We start from the raw sequence: 16,797 nt of genomic DNA on the forward strand, positions 1-16,797 counted from the left end.
AATGATGGTAGAAATTTCCAAATGGCCCCCGGATGGAAAAAGGTTCCCCACCCCTGTTGTAGCGGTTAGGTATGGGCATACTATAGGGTGTGGGTTGGGGAGCTGGGCATAGAATTGAAGCATCCTTATTTACCGTGGGCAGTGACAGTCTATGAAGCAATGTGGATATAATCACATGTGAGGAAGACAGCAGCTGATGTAGAAATGAGACATGGTGACTGAAGTCTATTAGCAGTGGATGATTTATTATAGCAACCTACAAGTGAAAATGGACATGTACAGAAGGCAGCATATCGTATAAGAAACAGCGAGGATGGTGAATGGGGATTTTCTTATCCTTTTCAGAGTTGTGTGGTATCAAAGAGGTGAACGTGATAAGAGGTTCCAAATAGGAAGAATACGCATATAGCAGAAGTCTCCGGTCCCCACATATTAATATAGACGGCTCTATGAAAAAGAAGAGCAATATTAGTAACTTAATAATAAATGCAGTAGTATTATTTATCATACTCATACCGCAAATAGTACTGTAGTAGGGACCAGAAGTGGTCCAATATGGAGTTACATAGGTGACATGATAAATCCTTTCTTACATAGCAAATCATGCAGTCAATATTGTGTAATTCCTGAAAAAAACCTCTATACTGTCATTTTTTCAGAAAAGCTGATAATTTGTATTCCCTGTTAAGACCTTTTGGACTCATTGTCTCTAATATATGGATCCAGAAGGCTTCGTTTTTTTTTTAGGTTTAGGATCCTGTTTCCCCCACGACGTGGGGGTAGCACCTGCTCTATCACCTGGAATTTTAATTGAGAAATATTATGGCCCAGGGAGATGAAGTGGTGTGGAATGGGAAGAAGGAGGTTTTTGCATCTTATTATCTACTTATGTTTTGAGATCCTGTCACGTATCGGCTGGGATGTCTCACCTACGTGTAGAAGGCCGCAGGGGCATTTTATCAGATAAATGACGTAAGCGGAATCACATGTGAAGAAGTTCTGAATCTAGAATTCTTTGCCCGAGAAAGGATGTGTAAACTTGTCTCCTTTGAGAACATTATTACACTGAACGCAGTGTAGGCACGGAAAAGTACATGTCCGTTTTCACTTGTAGCTTGTGTAGGTGTTCGCTCTGGTTGGTAATGGCAGGGCTGCAGTAACGAGGCAACACACAGGCTTAAAGTCCAATTTCAGTGGTTTAATGTCACGTTGCAAACAGCAGATTAACAGAAAGTAAGGAAAAGCATAAATATACTCCAGCTTGGAGAACCACTGGTCCCAGACTCACCCCTTGCACGGGACGGGCTTAACTAAGCGGCTGCCAGGGCCGCGGCATCCACTAGGTGCCATTCCCAGGGTTGTTGAGAGTCTTGTTGGTATAGTCCTGCAGCACGGGGATCCTGTATACAAGTTCAGGCTAACTCCAGCCAAGTTCCTGTAACTTCCAGACACACTCCCCATGTGCCAAACACCAACCTCCATTACATAGCCCATAACAGCTCCCACAAGTGAGGTAGACATCACATGGGCTGATCACATGACCATGACATCATCGCAGGTCCTGTCTTTAGGCGAAAAACCCGGCCAAACATTAATCTGCTGGGAGAAATGTATGTCCCATCCAGTAAAACACCCTTTACTGTACCACACTTGCTATAATAAATCATCCACTGCTAATAGACTTCAGTCACCATGTATCATTTCTACATCAGCTGCTGTCTTCCTCACATGTGATTGTATCCACATTGCTTCATAGACTGTCACTGCCCACGATGACGTAACTGTAAATAAGGATGCTTCAATTCTCTGCCCAGCTCCCCAACCCACACCCTAACACCCTATAGTATGCCCATACCTAACTGCTACAATTTTATTATGATTTGACAAATATCAATTGAATTATCCATGTATTTATGCGCTGGAGCACACTGTAACATGATATGGAACGCACGGCCATATTGTTCCGGTTTGGAACTTCCGGTTTTAAGTGTTTCTGATCTCTCCTTATCCCTCTCTCAGTAGTGATTGTGCATGATAGTTGGGATTTTTTGCGTTAGTTGATTAAATATCTCTCTATACATATGTCTATGTATCTTCCAGTGTATATACCTTATTTATTATTACCACAAAAATATTTTTTTTCTCTTTGTGAAATTTTTCTTTATGGAATCTTGATGTTATATTATTTTTGTTTGTTTTATTTGATGTTAATTTACACACTTGTATATTTATTTTGTAGTAACTGAAGAAGGTCATCTATTGACTGAAACGTTTTACCTTTGTACTACAATAAATCCTCTTTTGATTATGCTTAAGTTGAGTGCTAGGTTTATAACTACAGTTGTGGCCAAAAGTATTGACACCCCTGCAATTCTGTCAGATAATACTCAGTTTCTTCCTGAAAATGATTGCAAACACAAATTCTTTGGCATTATTATCTTCATTTAATTTGTCTTAAATGAAAAAAACACAAAAAGAATTGTCCTAAAGCCAAATTGGATATAATTCCACACCAAACATAAAAAAGAGGGTGGACAAAAGTATTGGCACTGTTCGAAAAATCATGTGATGCTTCTCTAATTTGTGTAATTAACAGCACCTGTAACTTACCTGTGGCACCTAACAGGTGTTGGCAATAACTAAATCACACTTGCAGCCAGTTGACATGGATTAAAGTTGACTTAACCTCTGTCCTGTGTCCTTGTGTGTACCACATTGAGCACGGAGAAAGGAAAGAAGACCAAAGAACTGTCTGAGGACTTGAGAAACCAAATTGTGAGGAAGCATGAGCAATCTCAAGGCTACAAGTCCATCTCCAAAGACCTGAATGTTCCTGTGTCTACCGTGCGCAGTGTCATCAAGAAGTTTAAAGCCCATGGCACTGTGGCTAACCTCCCTAGATGTGGACGGAAAAGAAAAATTGACAAGAGATTTCAGCGCAAGATTGTGCGGATGTTGGATAAAGAACCTCGACTAACATCCAAACAAGTTCAAGCTGCCCTGCAGTCCGAGGGTACAACAGTGTCAACCCGTACTATCCGTCGGCATCTGAATGAAAAGGGACTGTATGGTAGGAGACCCAGGAAGACCCCACTTCTTACCCCGAGACACAAAAAAGCCAGGCTGGAGTTTGCCAAAACTTACCTGAAAAAGCCTAAAACGTTTTGGAAGAATGTTCTCTGGTCAGATGAGACAAAAGTAGAGCTTTTTGGGCAAAGGCATCAACATAGAGTTTACAGGAGAAAAAAAGAGGCATTCAAAGAAAAGAACACGGTCCCTACAGTCAAACATGGCGGAGGTTCCCTGATGTTTTGGGGTTGCTTTGCTGCCTCTGGCACTGGACTGTTTGACCGTGTGCATGCAATTATGAAATCAGAAGGCTACCAACAAATTTTGCAGCATAATGTAGGGCCCAGTGTGAGAAAGCTTGGTCTCCCTCAGAGGTCATGGGTCTTCCAGCAGGACAATGACCCAAAACACACTTCAAAAAGCACTAGAAAATGGTTTGAGAGAAAGCACTGGAGACTTCTAAGGTAGCCAGCAATGAGTCCAGACCTGAATCCCATAGAACACCTGTGGAGAGATCTAAAAATGGCAGTTTGGTGAAGGCACCCTTCAAATATCAGGGACCTGGAGCAGTTTGCCAAAGAAGAATGGTCTAAAATTCCAACAGAGCATTGTAAGAAACTCAGTGATGGTTACCGGAAGCTGTTGGTCGCAGTTATTTTGGCTAAAGGTTGTGCAACCAAGTATTAGGCTGAGGATGCCAATACTTTTGTCTGGCCCATTTTGTGAGTTTTGTGTGAAATGATCAATGTTTTGCTTTTTACTTCGTTCTCGTTTGTGTTTTTTCATTTAAGACAAATTAAATGAAGATAATACCAAAGAATTTGTGTTTGCAATCATTTTCGGGAAGAAACTGAGTATTATCTGACAGAATTGCAGGGGTGTAAATACTTTTGGCCACAACTGTATTATCTATACGGTTTGGGAATCTAACCTTAGCACCCACTATAGTTGTGCTCACGGTGTTTTGTTTCACATGTATTTAGAAAATCACACTTAAAAATATGACCCTAAGGAGTGCCCAACTTGAATCCTTGTAGAAATGTAACCAAGAACTTAAGTAACACACATGCCTTTTTTGAAAATATTTTATCAAAATGGCACATATTATCAACAAACATGATCTTGTGACATATCAAATTAATGCCTGTACCGCTCTAAGCAAGATGGTGCCTCTCCCGTCTCTTTATCCTATTTCTAACCCGAGATATGATAAAAAATGTAAGAAGCCCAAAATTCAGACTTTTTTAAAAGTTTAGAAATCTATAAAAAAAATTATCTAATGAAGATAAAGATGTTAAACTTTCTTTTTGTAAAATATCAAAAATAATCTGAAGACATTGGGTAAAAAAAAGTTTAGATTTGGATTACTTGACATGGAATTTCCTTTTTTGCCTTCTGTAAATGCATATAACAAGGACCACGATGGCTCCACCTGTACAGCCTGTTTAATTACCACTGAGCCATGTTTCTGCAAATCCATTCCTGACATATTTCGTTTATTAGTGAGATTATTATGTTTCCCATTATCTATTGATGTCTCTTCTTATAGTTCAGGAGCACGGTTTTCTCCCTAAGGTAGTGACAAGCACTTCAGCAGATGGTTGTGATATTCTGCTGACCGTCACGAAGAATTAATTGTGTCTTTGTTCTGCTCAATTTAAAAGAAGCCAGGAATGAGAATTGTCCTATGCGGAGTGGCGGCTCCTGCTGTCTCTGGCTTGGTGAATGCAGTGTATCTTTAGATTTCATGTTTCGGTCCCTGTGTATTGGAGTCACGCATCACATGCCTTCAATGGCTGGGATCCCCGCCTGTTACCCACTCAGTCTGCATGGGTGCCTGTACATTCAGTGCTCCTTCCATGTTCTCGCAGCTCTGATATCGCACAGCTTTAACCACTGAGACTTTGCCTTTGTTATATCATGTAGCGATTTCCATAGGAAACAAACATGTGAAGAGGAGCGACATTAGTTCATTATTTACCTACATGATAAATATGTTGTTATATTGTATCAGATTATGTCTAGATGTTTAATAGTATTTTTACATTTGTGGTGAAAGGTTGCCAAGAAAACAGGATTTTGGTTGCTTACCGTAAAATCTGTTTCTCAGAGTCTTCATTGGGGGACACAGGAACCGTGGGTCTGTGCTGCTGTCACTAGGAGTTTGAGACTATGCCATGAAAAAATTGTTAGCTCCGTCTCCACAGTATACACCCCTCCGACCGGCTGTAGGACAATCAGTTAGTGAAAAAGCAGTAAGAGGAGACATCATGTAAGTCAATCATATAATCTTTACAGATAATAGACTCATGGGAGGGCACTGTGTCCCCCAATGAAGACTCTGAGAAACAGATTTTACGGAAAGCAACCAAAATCTTGTTTTCTCTTCCGTCTCATTGGGGGACACAGGAACTGTGGGACGTCCAAAAGCAGTCCCTGGGGTGGGAGAAGACAGAAACTTCCTTCATGTCGGAGAACTCACCACTGCGGCCTGCAAGATTCTTCTACCTAGGCTGGCGTCCGCTGAAGCATAGGTATGGACCTTATAGAACCTCGAAAAGGTATGCACGGACGACCATGTAGCTGCCTTGCACAACTGCATGGCCGATGCCGTATTGTGTACCGCCCAGGAGGCGCCCACCGCCCGGGTTGAATGGGCCTTGACCCTAGCAGGGGACAGCCTGTCCTTCATCCCGTAGGCTTCCAGAATTGCCATTCTGATCCAGCGGGCAACTCTTGCCTTAGAGGCCAGCAGGACTCTTCTCACACCATTGGGGATAACAAAGAGCGAGTCTGCCATCCTGAAGGGAGCGGTCCTGGCCAGATAGACCCTTATCGCCCTGACCAGGTCTAGCTTATTCAAAGAACGTTCCTGAGGATGGGTTGGGGCGGGACAAAATGACAGAAGGATTATATCCTTGTTCAGGTGGAAGGCCGATACCACCTTGGGAATAAAGTTTGGAGGAGGCCGCAAAACAACCTTGTCCTGATGCATAATCAAAAATGGAGGGCGACAGGACAATGCCGCTAATTCTGAAACCCGCCTAATAGAGGTGATGGCTATGAGAAATACCACCTTCCAGGACAACAAAGACATGGGAGCTTCCTGGAGGGGTTCAAAGGGTGAATCTGTCAAGGCTTCCAAGACCTGGTTAAGATCCCATGGAGCCACTGGCAATCTGTAAGGAGGAGCTGTATGTGCCACCCCTTGCAGAAAGGTCTTAACCTGTAAGCGGGAGGCCAAATTTCATTGAAAAAGAATAGAGAGAGCAGATACCTGGCCTTTCAAGGAACTTAGGGCAAGACCGGCACCTAATCCTGCCTGGAAAAAGGCTAGGACAGATGGTAGGGAACAGGGCATAGGTGTAATGTGATTAGACTCACACCAGCCAAAATAGGCCTTCCAGGCTCGATAAGACCCTGGAAGAGGATGGCTTCCTAGCCTGGATCATTGTATTAATGACTCGGTCCGAAAAATCTGCTGCTCTCAGTATTGTGGTTTCAATGGCCATGATGTCAAATTGAGCAACCGAGAATTCGGAGGGTAAACTGACGAAATTGCCAGAATCGCAGCTTCCGCCCAGTTGAAGATTCTGGATACCTCGGCCAGTGCCTAGGGACTCCTGGTTCCCCGTTGGTGATTGCTGTATGCCACCGCTGTGGCATTGTCCGTTTGAATCCAGACTGGCTGGTCCTTGAGGTATCTTTCCCAATGTAGGAGTGCTAGAAAGACCGCCCTCAGTTCTAGAATGTTGATTGATAGTGAGGATTCTCGCCTTGATCATCATCCCTGGACCGTCAGGTGACGGAATACCGTACCCCAGCCCTGGACACTGGCATCTGTAGTTACCACCTGCCAGTGAACAGGAGGAAAGGGCCGTCCCAGATGAACGAGGGGGGAGGTCAGCCACCACTTGAATGACTGCCTGGTCTGAATGGAAGGGAGGAAGGGGTGATTCAGCGAAGAGATGGGCCTGTCCCACTGAAGAAGTATGTTCCTCTGCAGTATCCTGGAACGGAACAGGGCAAAGGGTATTGCCTCTGAGGCTGCCACCATCCTCCCCAGGACTCTCATGGCAGCGCAAAAGGATAGAAGTCGGAATTTTAACAGAGAGCGAATTCCCTGCTGGAGGGTAATCCACTTTCTTTCTGTGAGAAAGACCCTAGAGCAGCGAGTGTCGATTAGCTTCCCTAAGAATTCTAGGCGTTGTGTTGGCGTTAGGTGAGATTTCTCGCTGTTTACGATCCAACCAAACCGGGACAGCGTGTTTAAAACCACCGCTAGGTCTTCCCGGGCCTGAGCGAAGGAGGGCGCTTTGACGAGAATATCGTCGAGATATGGTACTAATACTATGCCTGTGACCCTTAATATAGCAACCAACGCTGCCATAATTTTTGTAAAAATTCTGGGGGTTGTTTGCAGCCCAATTGGCAGGGCCACAAACTGGAAATGCTGCTGTTGGACAGCGAAGCGCAGAAACCTTTGATGTCCCTGAAAAGTGGGGACGTGCAGGTAGGCGTCCCGGATATCTATGGAACATAGGAATTCCTGATCCTCCATATACATAATTACCGACTGAATCAACTCCATCCTGAAATGGCGTAAGCTGACCCATCTGTTTAGCCTTTTGAGGTCTAGTATGGGACGAACTGATCCATACTTTTTTGGTATCACAAACAGGTTTGAGTAAAAGCCGGTAAAACGTTCCTGCTCAGGAACTGGGACGATTACTCCTGCGTTGAGGAGAGAGTCGATTGCCGCAAAAAACCCTACAGCCATAGCAGCGTCTTATGGTGGTTGTGATAGAAAAAAACCGGTCTCGCAGAAGCGCGTTGAAGTCTATCTTGCATCCTGTGGATACCACGTCCTTTACCCAGATATCCTCTACTGAACTTTGCCAGACATCTCTGAAGAGGAGAAGGCGGCCTCCTAGTCTGGGAGAGGTACTGGGAAGGGAGTTGGATTCCCTGCCGGCGTCAGACTGAAGCGGCTCTGCTCTGCCCTGACCTGGTAGCTCTGCGGTTGGAACTGCGGGAATGCCATGAAGGGGTGGCCCGAAAGGATACCCTCCTCCTACCTCTAGGTGCTTGCGACCTCTGTGGGCCCTGAGCATAAGTGCCTGTTGCTGGGGCATGGCGAAAGGGCTGAAAGGGTTGAGCCCTACGTTTGAAAACATACAGTTAGGTCCATATATATTTGGACAGAGACAACATTTTTCTAATTTTGGTTCTAGAAATTACCACAATGAATTTTAAACAAAACAATTCAGATGTAGTTGAAGTTCAGGCTTTCAGCTTTCATTTGAGGGTATCCACATTAAAATTGGATGAAGGGTTTAGGAGTTTCAGCTCCTTAACATGTGCCACCCTGTTTTTAAAGCGACCAAAAGTAATTGGACAATTGACTCCAAGGCTATTTCATGGACAGGTGTGGGCAATCCCTTCGTTATGTCATTCTCAATTAAGCAGATAAAAGGCCTGGAGTTGATTTGAGGTGTGGTGCTTGCATTTGGAAGGTTTCCCTGTGAAGGAAAGATGCGGTCAAAGGAGCTCTCCATGCAGGTGAAACAAGCCATCCTTAAGCTGCAAAAACAGAAAAAACCCATCCAAGAAATTGCTACAACATTAGGAGTGGCAAAATCTACAGTTTAGTACATCCTGAGAAAGAAAGCACTGGTGAACTCATCAATGCAAAAAGACCTGGGCGCCCACGGAAGACAACAGTGGTGGATGATAGCAGAATAATCTCCATGGTGAAGAGAAACCCCTTCACAACAGCCAACCAAGTGAACAACACTCTCCAGGAGGTAGACGTATCAATATCCAAATCTACCATAAAGAGAAGACTGCATGAAAGTAAATACAGAGTGTTCACTGCACGGTGCAAGCCACTCATAAGCATCAAGAATAAAAAGGCTAGACTGGACTTTGCTAAAAAACATCTAAAAAAAGCCAGAACAGTTCTGGAAGAACATTCTTTGGACAGATGAAACCAAGATCAACCTCTAAGAGAATGATGGAAAGAGAAAAGTATGGTGAAGGCATGGTACAGCTCATGATCCAAAGCATACCACATCATCTGCAAAACGCGGTGGAGGCGGCAGTGTGATGGCTTGGGCATGCATGGCTGCCAGTGGCACTGGGTCACTAGTGTTTATTGCTGATGTGACACAGGACAGAAGCAGCCAAATGAATTCTGAGGTATTCAGAGCCATACTGTGTGCTCAGATCCAGCCAAATGCAGCCAAACTGATTGGTCGTTGTTTCATGCTACAGATGGACAATGACCCAAAACATAAAGCCAAAGCAACCCAGGAGTTTATTAAAGCAAAGAAGTGGAATATTGTTGAATGGCCAAGTCAGTCACCTGATCTCAACCCAATTGAGCATGCATTTCACGTGTTAAAGACTAAACTTCAGACAGAAAGGCCCACAAACAAACAGCAACTGAAAACCACCGCAGTGAAGGCCTGGCAGAGCATCAAAAAGGAGGAAGCACAGCGTCTGGTGATGTCCATGAGTTCAAGACTTCAGGCAATCATTGCCAACAAAGGGTTTTCAACCAAGTACTAGAAATGAACATTTTATTTACAATTATTTAATCAGTCCAATTACTTTTGGTCCCTTTAAAAACAGGGTGGCACATGTTAAGGAGCTGAAACTCCTAAACTCTTCATCCAATTTTAATGTGGATACCCTCAATTGAAAGCTGACTTATGACGCTTAAATGAAAAAGCCTGATCATTAGGTTTTGATGTGGCGTCCCCAATGATAAAGGTCTCATTGACTGCGGCAATGAGGCCCTGAACCATATCCTTGACGCCCTGGGACTGTTCTGGCCCATACTCAGAACCCTCCTCTGAGTGTGTCTCTGATAATGCCTCTCCTGATTTCAGGGCTGAGGACCGGGAGGAGGCAGACAGCCAGAGGAATTCTGGTGGTGAGATTGAGGGAGAAGGGGACCTGGGTTGGTGGTCCTGTCTAAACCTTTTACGACCTCTAGAAGGCCCAAAAGGAGGCTCCTTCGATGCGCCTGTGTCCACTGGAGTCTGAAGTGGCAATCTGTCAGGCACCATTACCAAGGTCTGTGACACCTTGGTAAGGTCGCCCACAGACTTAGATAAGGAGGAGGCCCATCCTGGACACTCACTGTCTCCCGTGGCGATGGATCGCCCCTGGGCGGCAGGCAGGGCGGCTTCCTCCTGCTCCAGGGATAATGCGGGAGCTCTGGCAGGCAAGGCGGGGGGGCTGCACCTGCTCTCTAGCATAGGTTACACTGTGGTTCTGCTGCAATCTGAGCAGAGTGGCGAGGACTGACCCGAAGGAAGCCTGACATTGCATTTGGTACATACAAAATATTTGACCATGGTCGCTGAAGCGGATGAGGAGGAGCGGGACTTCTCTCCCTTGGGCATACTGACAGGCTTTACCTGGTGCCGACTGTCGGGGGTAAAAAGCGGAGTGAGGGAGCAACTTGTAGTGCAGTACTCACATACCCACGACTTGTGTCCCCGCCGCAGCTGCCGCCCGAAGGCTGAAAGAGGGAGAGAGAGAGCGAGGTGAACACCCCCGCCGCTGCCTAGAAGCTTTATGAAATCCCTGCCTGGAACCGGTGGGCGGGGCCCCATTCCGGCCTCCTGGAGCACCAAGATGGCGCTGGTACAGGAAGAGGAAGCCGAGGGGCGGAGCCTGCCGGTAGCCGGAATCTGGCGTCGGCCGTGCTGGGCTCCTGCTGGAGCCCAATGCAATAACGCCACCACGGGAGGAGGCTGGAACCGCGCTGCACCGACGTGCTTGAAAAGTAAGTGTTGGCTCATAAAATAAGTTTAGAGCCACAGGCTGCAAGCCAGGGTGCTGATTAGAGCGGTCACATTCAGCCTATGGCGGCTGGTTACCAGAATATAAAACGCTGCAACCTCTTACCTCCAACTCACCCCGTAACAGGGGTCTGTTATCTGCATGAAAAGATTGCTGTCCCAAACCTTTTCTGCAGGACGTCTCTCTCGATCATCAGGCTCTGGAGGGAGAGTGATGGTAGACGAAGGTCAGGACCAGGAGCGGCCATCTGAACACGAGTCCTGTGTTAGGGGTTAGGGTCCTGCCATTGGGATTCATGAGGATATGGGGTGGCAGTACACGCCATACTCATAATCCCGGTATGGGAGTACCGATGTAGCATATCTACTCTGTATCCCTCCATGGTTACCTGAAAAGGAATGACACACATTGAGGTAGGCATGGGTCTGCGAGAGACCCCTGTCCACCTCCTGCTGACACTAAGCAAAACTGATTGTCCTACAGCTGGTCGGAGGAGTGTATACTGCGGAGGCGGCGCTAATATTTTTTTCATGGCATAGTGTCAGCCTCCTAGTGACAGCAGCACACACCCACGGTTCCTGTGTCCCCCAATGAGACGAAAGAGAAATGGGAATTCAGGATTGTGTACAGTAATCTACAGACAGTGTCAGGTTTGCGCCGTTATACTGATTATAATGATACTTGGGTGATGAAATCCGTCTTGTGGTTGAGGTTTACTCTATTTAATCAGTATAATGGCGCCAACCTAACACTGTGTAGTTCAATGAGCACATTCCAGCGGACAGGCTCCCTTTGATCTAATCCTTTGGATAGGGGATAACTTTGTGCTCGCTGGACGTCTGACCTGGAACCTTCATGCAGTAAATGCAGCTGGTGACTTCCTATCAGTATTATGGACACCACAGTTAGCAGCAGATTGCATTGATAATATCTATTAGCAGAACTGTTTCACATTACTTTCTAATTTATTTCTATTCTTGTTGCTACTTTAGGACCTTTGGAGGATCAGAAGTCCATGTGGAAATTGTGAAGGATTTGATGTCAGTATTATGGATAAAATGATAAAGGTGTGACATTTTCTTTACTAAAATGTGTGCTTCTAGACACCTCATTCTGATCTGATAGATAATGTTCTAAATAGGCAATCTGTCACTAATCGTCCTACCCCACGGGGCTGGGCACCAAGAGACTCCTTCTGTCCAATTCAGTTCTAATCCTCATTTTTTACCATCATATGCAGTATAGCAGTATGAAATAATAGGATAAATGTGTGGTGTTTGGACCACATGGACCCTACAGGTATAAGCAATGTTGAGCACTAGAAACATCCAACGGAGCCAAGTGGAGAATACAGAAAAGTACTGGGGGGTGACATGTAGATGAGTTTTATAATGCTGCTGTGATTTAGCTATTCTATACCTTTTAGGCAATAACCTATACATTGATCATTGAATTGTTGAAGTTAGTAGTATGTTGTATCACGCTTGTATTACACATACCGGTATGTATGTATGTGTATATATATATATATATATATATATACTTACTAGATGGAGGCCCGATGCCATCGCATTATCGCATCGTGAGGGCGGTATGACACGATGGGGTCAGGCATTGCAGCGTTGAGAATCTCCCCCCCCCCCCCCCCCATGTGCTCACCCACCTATCCACTCTCTCTTAACCCATGTCCTGACTTCTCTCGTCTGTGCACTCTTCTTTGACCTGTCTACCCCATGTGCCATCCCCCTTGTCTGATGTCTCTCCTTCCTGTGTTCTCCCCTCATGTGCTGTCCCGTTTGAGCTGTTTTACCCGTTCTCTGTCTCTCTCACCCCTGTATCTGACGGTGTACAGAACATACCACATCTCCTGGGCAGGGGAGGAAGCAAAAGACAATACTGACATTACAGCAGGAGATCGCAGAGGATATATTTTGTGAGGTAAAATATTGTTTAAAAAAGTCAGTGAAATATTTTATCCCACAAAATGAATCCTCTGTGATCCCCTGCTGTAATGGTCAGATACGGACAGTTTTTAAAAAGAACTTTCGTTCGTGGGAAAACCCCTTTAATGTGACCGGCTTCCTCTGCCTGTAGACACGTCGCGCATCTGCCGCCAGGATCAACCGAATGATTCACTGCACCTGCAGTGCGACGTGTTCCGCTGGTGGTACTGCTAATGTGTCAAAACTAAAGGAACAAGAAAGCGCAATAGGGTCTTATCCGGGTTAATGCTGGAGAAGTAGATTAGATTATACTCACCCTTTTTAGGAGAGGTTCAAGCATGTAGGATCAGTAATCTGCTTGCTGCACGTCCAAAGGTCAGCTCCGTGACCGCTTACACATCAGATTTTGGAATAAATTCTTGGACTTTTGTGCGCTACCAGATAAATTCACCAATCCAATATTTAAGAGAAAGATTAATCCATTTATTTCCCAACGCGTTTCGAAATGTGTACCATTTCTTCTTCAGGGGATGACATATATGATCAAACAGAACTGTCACAGATTATATACAGCATGATTTCAAAAAACGGCGCCAAGAAACAGCGCCAAAAAGGTCACATGTCATCTGGTGCAAATGTCAGGGTTCAAAGTATCACAGTTGAACTAATGTATTAATTAATCTCAATTCATTAAAAACACAATATTTTTATTATTTCATAGATAAAAAGAAAAAAAGGAAAAAGAAAAGAAAAAAGTGAAAAACACGGAATATATGTAAAAAACGAACTCTTGACACCTGAAAAAATGGCAAAAAAGTGTATCATAGTACTCTGAACCACGGTCAGGTCGTACCTGACAAAGAAAGAAGAAAAGGACTTATAGAAAAAAGATAAAAAATATATATATAAAAATAAAAAAGTTATTGATTAAAATTTATATGACAATAAAAGAAACTTTCTCTTTTTAAAATGTGTATGAATCAACAATTTAGTCAATAAAAATGTAAAAAATAATGCGATCGATGGTAAAAAACTCACACGTCACTTAAGAGGGAGACATTGATTTCATTCACAACTACTCAGAGTATCTGATGGTAAATGGACAGAGACACCGACTATGAAGAGCTTGCGCAGCGCTCGATGGAAAAACCAGGATCGCTACCCGCGATGTCCCAGCACAAAGGGGGAGAGAAATGAAGGAGGAAAAAAGAAAGGAGGAAAAAAGAGAGACCGCTCATCTTCAATACAGCAAAACTAACATTATTTTCTTAGAATACATAATCTGAACATAAAATAAAAATGTATAAGAAATTGTATAAAAGAAGGAAATACATTAATTCATCCACATTACAAAAATAAAAATATGGGAATAAAAAGTCGCACATAAAAAAGGGGTTAAACATGCCGGATAAGATAAAAATCATTCTAATTAACATATGGGTACATTATTAAAAGAGAGAATCATTGAATTTATTCCATTAATAGCAGTAGCATTAATAATTTTATTCATGATATTAATAATAATAACTGGGGTTTATCATTTTCCTCAGTTTATGAACAGGAGAGTATCAACTTTTTAGATATAACTATTTTTATCAATGACAACACTATTTTAACTAAAACCTTTTTTAAAAATGTGGATATTAATAGTTATATTCCTTTTAATAGTGGACATTTTGGTAAATGGCTGAGGAATATTCCAGAGAATCAGTTTAGGAGGATCAGAAAAAATTGTTCTAGCTTTGAGGACTTTAAGGACCAAGCTGATATTTTAAAAAATAGGTTCGTTGATAAAAAATACCCCAATAATTTAATCAAAAGTGCCTACAACAGGTGTGTCAATATATCACAAGACACTCTCATTTATGAACAAAAAATAGTCAAACCAGATAATAATAAAAAATTTATGACTAATTTTATCACCCAATATTGTGCCGAACACACAAGAATACGGAAAATCTTGTGTGATAACTGGTATATACTTTTAAATGATCCTATTCTACAGAAATTTTTACCTAGTAATCCAGGAATAACTTTTAGAAGGGCACCAACTATTAAGGGACTGGTGGCCCCTAGTCGACAAAAAACTGAATTTACGTTGAATCCAATTCATGCCCCTTTAAAAGGGATTTATAAATGTGGAAAGAGAAATTGTCTCTGTTGTAATATTATTACTCATAGAGAAAAATCTATAAAATCATCTACCACCAATGAAATCTTTCCTATAAAAAATTATTTGAGCTGTACTACGGAATTTGTGATATATCTTATTGAATGTGGATGCAAAAAACAGTATGTTGGAAGAACAACCCAACCGTTACATTTAAGGGTTAATTCGCATAGACATAACATTAAAAAAGGTTTCCTACAACATGGTCTCTCTAGACATTTCACTAATAAACATAATAAGGATCCAAGTGGACTAAAAATCAGCCCAATTGAGCACATTCCTGCTGATATTCCTGATAGGGTAGGGCAACTAAATAGAAAAGAAGTATTTTGGATTTACAGGTTAAATACACTCAAGCCATATGGTTTGAACGAAATTACAGAGGTTTTTCTTTAAAATGGAATAAATTCAATGATTCTCTCTTTTAATAATTTTTAATGATGTACCCATATGTTAATTAGAATGATTTTTATCTTATCCGGCATGTTTAACCCCTTTTTTATGTGCGACTTTTTATTCCCATATTTTTATTTTTGTAATGTGGATGAATTAATGTATTTCCTTCTTTTATACAATTTCTTATACATTTTTATTTTATGTTCAGTTTATGTATTTTAAGAAAATAATGTTAGTTTTGCTGTATTGAAGATGAGCGGTCTCTCTTTTTTCCTCCTTTCTTTTTTCCTCCTTCATTTCTCTCCCCCTTTGTGCTGGGACATCGCGGGTAGCGATCCTGGTTTTTCCATCGAGCGCTGCGCAAGCTCTTCATAGTCGGTGTCTCTGTCCATTTACCATCAGATACTCTGAGTAGTTGTGAATGAAATCAATGTCTCCCTCTTTAGTGACGTGTGAGTTTTTTTTACAATCGATCGCATTATTTTTTACATTTTTATTGACTAAATTGTTGATTCATACACATTTTAAAAAGAGAAAGTTTCTTTTATTGTCATATAAATTTTAATCAATAACTTTTTTATTTTTATATATATATATTTTTTATCTTTTTCCTATAAGTCCTTTTCTTCTTTCTTTGTCAGGTACGACCTGACCGTGGTTCAGAGTACTATGATACACTTTTTTGCCATTTTTTCAGGTGTCAAGAGTTCGTTTTTTACATATATTCCGTGTTTTTCACTTTTTTCTTTTCTTTTTCCTTTTTTTTTCTTTTTATCTATGAAATAATAAAAATATTGTGTTTTTAATGAATTGAGATTAATTAATACATTAGTTCAACTGTGATACTTTGAACCCTGACATTTGCACCAGATGACATGTGACCTTTTTGGCGCTGTTTCTTGGCGCCGTTTTTTTAAATCATGCTGTATATAATCTGTGACAGTTCTGTTTGATCATATATGTCATCCCCTGAAGAAGAAATGGTACACATTTCGAAACGCGTTGGGAAATGAATGGATTAATCTTTCTCTTAAATATTGGATTGGTGAATTTATCTGGTAGCGCACAAAAGTCCAAGAATTTATTCCAAAATCTGATGTGTAAGCGGTCGCGGAGCTGACCTTTGGACGTGCAGCAAGCAGATTACTGATCCTACATGCTTGAACCTCTCCTAAAAAGGGTGAGTATAATCTAATCTACTTCTCCAGCATTAACCCGGATAAGACCCTATTGCGCTTTCTTGTTCCTTTAGTTTTGACAAATTGGAATTCCTCCGACGGTTTTTGGAAAGCACCGCCGGTGTATAGGAACGTTCAGCAGCAGAGGGTCCGTTCCTGTGAGTCAGGATGGAATACTTTCAAAGCAGACTCTCTTCGAGGGAAAGACTGATCCTGCAAACTA

General features: G+C 42.5%; 1 protein-coding gene across 5 annotated transcripts in view; it reads left to right on the plus strand.

Annotated features, from left to right (window-relative positions):
* The window catches only part of LOC141088006 (protein arginine N-methyltransferase 7-like), a 235,930-nt gene that overhangs the window by 196,032 nt on the left and 23,101 nt on the right, over window positions 1-16,797 (plus strand). For 4 of the 5 annotated variants that reach the window (XM_073573838.1, XM_073573839.1, XM_073573842.1 and 1 more), the window contains one exon: window positions 11,880-11,954. In XM_073573838.1, coding sequence (XP_073429939.1) covers window positions 11,880-11,954 — 75 coding nt within the window. Of the gene's footprint in view, window positions 1-11,879; window positions 11,955-13,551; window positions 13,681-16,797 lie in introns of those variants that run through there. The other variant, XM_073573840.1, reaches the window with a different exon arrangement.

This window comes from Dendrobates tinctorius, unplaced genomic scaffold, assembly GCF_039654945.1.
Source record: "Dendrobates tinctorius isolate UK_male_01 unplaced genomic scaffold, ASM3965494v1 ptg000037l, whole genome shotgun sequence".
Taxonomy (NCBI): Eukaryota; Metazoa; Chordata; class Amphibia; order Anura; family Dendrobatidae; genus Dendrobates; species Dendrobates tinctorius.